Source organism: Olea europaea, unplaced genomic scaffold, assembly GCF_002742605.1.
Source record: "Olea europaea var. sylvestris unplaced genomic scaffold, O_europaea_v1 scaffold629, whole genome shotgun sequence".
Taxonomy (NCBI): domain Eukaryota; kingdom Viridiplantae; phylum Streptophyta; class Magnoliopsida; order Lamiales; family Oleaceae; genus Olea; species Olea europaea.
Genome location: NW_019264649.1, coordinates 225,197 through 231,343, shown reverse-complemented (window position 1 = coordinate 231,343; position 6,147 = coordinate 225,197). Strand labels below are relative to the sequence as shown.

General features: G+C 32.7%; 1 protein-coding gene across 1 annotated transcript; it reads right to left on the bottom strand.

Annotated features, from left to right (window-relative positions):
• Positions 1-2,629: 2,629 nt before the first annotated feature.
• On the bottom strand, positions 2,630-4,254 carry LOC111389866 (transcription factor AS1-like). The gene has a single exon (XM_023014843.1). It carries the CDS (start codon positions 3,861-3,863, stop codon positions 2,718-2,720), a length of 1,146 nt encoding a protein of 381 aa, XP_022870611.1. The 5' UTR covers positions 3,864-4,254; the 3' UTR covers positions 2,630-2,717.
• Between the last annotated feature and the right edge of the window lie 1,893 nt (positions 4,255-6,147).

Sequence of the window (6,147 nt, the reverse complement as noted above, 5' to 3'; positions counted from 1 at the left end):
TTATTATTATTATTATTTTTTTTTTTTTTACTGATGATGATTTTGGCCTGGGCAAAAAATCCGAAAAATCGATCAACCAATCAAACCGAACCAACTTAGGTCGGTTTGGATCGGTTTGACACAGATAATTGGTTTGATTAGGTTTTCTTTTAAATGAAATCATAGTAGATTAGTTCGGTCATGGTTTGAAGCATCAAATCGATGGTTAATCGAACCAACCCAAACCCACTTACATGTTTATCTTTTTTTTTTTTAAATAAAAATCAAAAGATGAGCCTTAATCTCATAACTATATCATAATTCTCTTCAATCTATAATGTTGTCAATAAGTAATAATATTGAAAATTTCTTTTCACATGCTCATATGTTATAATCACCATTTTTCTCTATTCGGATAGCTAGACTACATAATGCATAAAATACAACAAAATTCTTAAGTTTTTTGTTGATCTGTTTCTATTAATCTCATTTTATTTTTTAATCAATAATTCTTGTAATATAAATTTATTTAATTATTTTAGTTATTGTAATCTATTTGGGTCCAAAACTTGGACAATTTTTTTTTTTTTTTTTAAAATTCAATTTGAACTAAAAATTCAAACAGATTAACCGAATCAATGGTTTGGTTCGATTCAGTTTAAGAGTTAGAGTGGGTTATTTGAGTTGAAATTCACTAAAACCGATTAATTTGGTTTTAGTTTCAAATTGGAGTTGAAATCAACCTAAACCAAACCGCGCATAGGCATAATGATGATTATGGTGAATAGGTGATGTTATCCAACTATATAGTTATTAATTATTCCGTTTGAATTATTAACATTTATTTCTCAATAACTAAAAACCTGATAAACATTCTAGTTACAATTACACCTACACATATTTTGGTAAAATCTCGACCTTGCAGCGCATAATTCTATTGAGCGTAGGGCTTTAAGTAAAAATGGGCAAATTGAAAAATCGAATCGAAATCGCAAGTTACAAACTGTTGGTTTGGTGTCACATGGATTTGGTCAACGAAATGTTTTTGAATGTTTGTGGTTTAGGTCTGAGAATTTTAATTGCAGTGTAAAATTAAACTTGACCGACGAAAAAATATATAAAAATAAAAAAAGAAAAAAATGATTTTTTTTTTTAAAATTCATGCAAATATGTAAAATTCAATAGTTTTTGTTATTTGTGGGTATTTTTATCAATTTCTAATTTTCTAATACAAATATATTATTATTATCCAATAATTCTAATTTATATCTAATAATCTCAAAACTAACATAATTTATCAAAAGTCCTTTTCCTCTTTAGAATCTAGATGAACTCCAGCCAACACCCAACACAGTCTTGAGCCACCAGCACCACACACTTCTTTTTCAAAATTTTCACACCTCTTCAAAGTTGAATTGAAATCTATTATACCAAATTGGAGACAAAGATCATGGACATTCGATAATAATATTTGCTAAGAATAACGTTTTAGATCAATCATTTTTTTGGAGTAAACTAAGGTAAGAAATCTGAAATTAAATGTGTTTTGTAATATCATACAAACGTAAATTTGTGTGATTGTTATATTTAGATATTATAAACAACTGCTTTATTATTGTGGTTGGTTATTTTCTTTGTCTAATCAGTATCCTTTTTTTCAGATATAATGATCACGAGGCCATGTTGGACATCATTATATTTTTTGGACCTTATATCTAGTTTAGTAAACTTGTATTGTAACGTTATTGTATCGTCATTAGCTTAAAAAGAGTGAAAAAAAACTATATTTTAGTTTATTGTGATTTCACTTTGATTTAGTTGGTATTTAAATTTATAGTATATATATTTAGCTATATTTGAGCCATATTTTCCATATCATCATAATGAGGAAAATTGACCGTTTGGAGCGGAGGTTGGGTCTCACACGCGAACTAGCAGGTCAACAAATGCGGCTATACTTGTGGGATAACGATCCAAATTTTTATTTTTTTGTTCCAAAAATTTGGTTCAAATAGAAGCTTAGTTTGTTTTAAATTTATTGATAGTAAAATATAAATATATATTAAATTCAATGAATTAATAACATAAAAATAGACAAGTAAAACAAAAAATATGACGAAACCGACGGTTTAAAATCGGATCAAATCGTTAGATTTTAAGTTTGACTTTTTTTTTCAAACCGTTCATAATAGTTTGGTTTATGTTTTAGTTTTTCTCAAACCGATTTTAACAGTTTGATTTGAAAATTTGTCAAAAATCAATAAAATCGAACCGCTTACACTCCCAATTAAGGGCACTTAATACTTTTAAGAGCTATTTTTCGGTGACAACCTCCAGCACCCCAACCCCACCCCCATTGGGGGGGGGGGCAAGAGGGGGCCTATGACGGTTAGAGCCACACAATCCCTGGACGTCCAGAGAGTTGTTCAAAGGGCTTTAGCCTATTTTTAAAGTCAGCAATGTTATTCGTACAGAAATTATTGTACATAAATCTTACAGAATACACACATGCAGAGTGGGTGAATTATTTTTTGCAATATTTTAATTTACCCCATTTCAGACACGTTTGTAAGAATTCTGAAATTTTTTTCTATACAATAAGCATTTTTCTTTTAAAGTTATCCTCACTTATTTTACTTGAAAAACGACAAAATGCAATTGAAAGTATATATCAAAAAAGAAATTATTTCTTTTGCATTATTTTATACTAATTTAACAACCTTGACAGCACAATTAGCTTATAAGTGAAAATCTTTAGAACCTGCACCAGTGCCGCCATGGCGGGACCCAATTTGTTCAACAAGTCTAGCCAATTTCACATGCTTACTGCACCATGCTTCCATTAACTTCATCTCTTTCGCCTCAGCATCTCTCTGCAATGAAATCTGTTGTTCTCTGTATTCTCCTTCAATTCTGCTCATAAACGCCATTTCTTCTTCTCTTAAAGATCTTATTTTGGCTTCTATTTCCTCCATTTTCTCTCTTCTTTTTCGTGCTTTCTCCGATTCGAGCTGCTGTTCGAGGCGGGTCAGGCGCCATGTAGCTTCCTTCTTGTGAAGTAACCAGATTTGTCTTCCTTCTTCAAGTTCTTTGCAGTACTGAATCAGAGTGCCCAATTGGTGATTTGGTAGGAACCGGGAGGATAATCCGGGTTCTGGGTGAATCGGGTCGAGAACAGCCGGTTCGGAAGGGGAAAGAGTTAGGCTTACAGAAGGAGAGTGAGTGGAGGAAGAAGACGATGTCAAAGACGACGTCGTCTGGGTGTAGGTGGTGTTATTCATCCATGGCGGGAGAATTGGTCCGGATACTTGAACCGGTTCGGATGAACCGAGTGAAAGAACCGGAGGCGGTTCAGGGAGTGGAAGATTAGGAGGAATAATGATGTTAGGGGACTGAAATGCAAACATTTTAGGTTGCACGTACTTCTCTGCAAAAGTCTCCAAGATATGGTCGTACTTCCCTTGCACCGCCTTCTCCGGCGACCCACCATTGGCCACGGCAGAGCCCGCTACATGATTATCATACTCCTGGCGGCTGTTATGCGATTTCTGTAGTTGTTTAAGCTGTTTCTCCTTGAAAACCTCCCACCACTTACCCAGCCTCTTGGCGGTGCGGCCGGGAACCTCGGCGGCGATTTTCTTCCACTTGTTACCGTATTTCGCCTGAAGCGAAATGACAAGATGTTGCTCCTCCGGCGTCAATGAACCCTTCTTAATTCCGGGTTTTAGATAATTTTTCCATCGCTCTAAGCATGACTTTGGGTCCCTATCAAGGGCTTTTCCCATTCGTTGAGAGATAAGATTCCATTCCTTAGCACCGTGTTGTTTCACATAGGCACGGAGGAGGGCATCTTCTTCCGGTTGCCACCTCTGCCGTTCCTTCATCTCACTACCACCACCGCTGATGGAGCCACCATACTCCGACAGATTATCCCGCAAAATTCAAATAATCAACAAACCCAGAATTCAAATTTCACTGTTTATGCTTGGTCGATGGATGTGGGATTGAGAAGGGGGAGAAAGGGTTAAATAGCTGGGGATTTTGGTGTAAAGAGGGTAAAAAGTAAGAAAGAGTTTGCAGTGGGGTTGGCTATGGCAGAATTGTAGTGAAATGACAGGACAGAGTGTGAGTGAAAGGGCTAGTGGTAGCACTGTACAAAACTGCATAAAGATGCCAAGTTAGGTACAGTTTCATACTCTTCAATTTAGTTGGATTTTTCCAACGCTCCAATAATTAAGCACAAATTTGGAGAATAAAGATGACATGATGAATAATAATTTTACTATTATTATTATTATTTTTTGTTAATTAGATTGTTGATCGGTTTTTTGGACTTCGAAGTTTTAGATCTTCGACTTATTTGAGCCTATAAATTTTAGGTCTTCACATGACTACAATTGTATGCGCAAACGTCGAATTTCTACACAGCTTTCAAATGATTTACAGACCTTTTAAGTCTTGTTTGGTTTAAATAAAAATCAAATTTTATTACATTTTGATAAAAATTAATAACATATATGATTGAAAATTGATAAAAGTAATGAATTTTATGAAATACATGATTGAAAATGAATTTTAAAAAATAAGAACTGAACATGAACCTAGTGTTTTGACGATTTTGTCATCAAAATTTTGCTCACGTGAAAATAGAGCATGATTTTAATTTTTACAACAATGATTTTTACAAACAGAAACCTAAATTTACAAATTTACACAAGTTGAGGATACAGAAACTCGCATAAGATTTTAAAGTTGGAAACTCAAAACTACACCACATAAAAGGTTGAACATCTCAACCCTACTTTTTTCTTTATCTAATTTACAAAATTTTTGCCATGTTAAATTTGCGCACCGTGACTATCATTTTTTGCATATTTTAATTTTTTTAAGTTCGGTGAAAACAAATTCATCGTGGATTCAATTCGACAAGTATTGCAGTAAATGACTTCTAGCATCAACATAAAAATTAATATAAGACATGAGTTTTAAATTCTTCATCATATATTGATATTTACTATCTAGGCGTAAAAGAAAATAAAAATAATTGCCTTCAATTTGTGGATGAGTAAATTTTATCATACCTTGATATTGTTAGATGTATCAAACTACATTATTTAGCTCATGTTTGAATATCATTCTTTAAAAATTCATTTTTTTCCGAACTTATTTTTAATTATACATTTTTCCAATAAATAATTTTAGACGTAAACTCAAAAATTTTCTATATTTTGAAATCACACATTGTTTAAAAAGACATTTTTGCAACATTTATTTTCCCAAAAAATAGTCTCAAATAAAAAAATTCCTACTTTTTTAATCACTATTAGTACAGTTAAATACTTATAAATAGGTGACTGTTCTTTGTATTGAGACAAAAATAAAAATAATAATGATTATTATTGAAACAAAAAATAATAATAATAATAACATGAGGAAAAAGTGAAATACACGCTCCAGGTTGGCGTGTATGTTGAAATCAGAAAATGGAAACCGGGCAGAGAGACTGATCAACGTATTTCTCGGATCTGTTGTGAGGGGAAAGAAGAGAAGAGGGCCCTGTCCCTGTCTTCTTCTTTTTTCTATGTGGTGCGTGCCAATAGCTATAGTCATAGGCCTTGGGGGTTTCATTCTATTTCAATTCAATTCCACGCCCATTTTTTCTAACCAGCTTGGTTCACACTGTACTATACCGTTGTTTTAGAGCATCTAGCGCTAAAAAAATTGAAAGCCCGTTTTATTCTCAATTTTATCAAAAAATATATATTTTTCTCTTTTTTAACTACATATTTTTTATTAAAATAATATTATTCTTAAATAAAAAAAATTTCTTATTTTTCATCCATTATCAATCAATTTATTATTCTAAAATTCATTTTTTTATAAAAATGGATGTCAAATACCTTGTGAGAGTTTTACTATGGTCGGGGATTTTCAGGGGGAAACATGTCCCCCTCTTGTAGGCAGAGGGTCGGCCTATGTGGCATGGAACAAGCGACTTTAGAGAAAAATTGACACTAGTTAGGATAGATAATAGTTGCAAAAAGAAAAATCAGTAGAAAACATTTCAATATTATGATGCTAAATATATATTTTTTTTTTTTTGGTATTTTCATCTTTCTTACCAAAAACATCCTTCAATTCACTTATCGTCAGTTGCTCCATTAATTC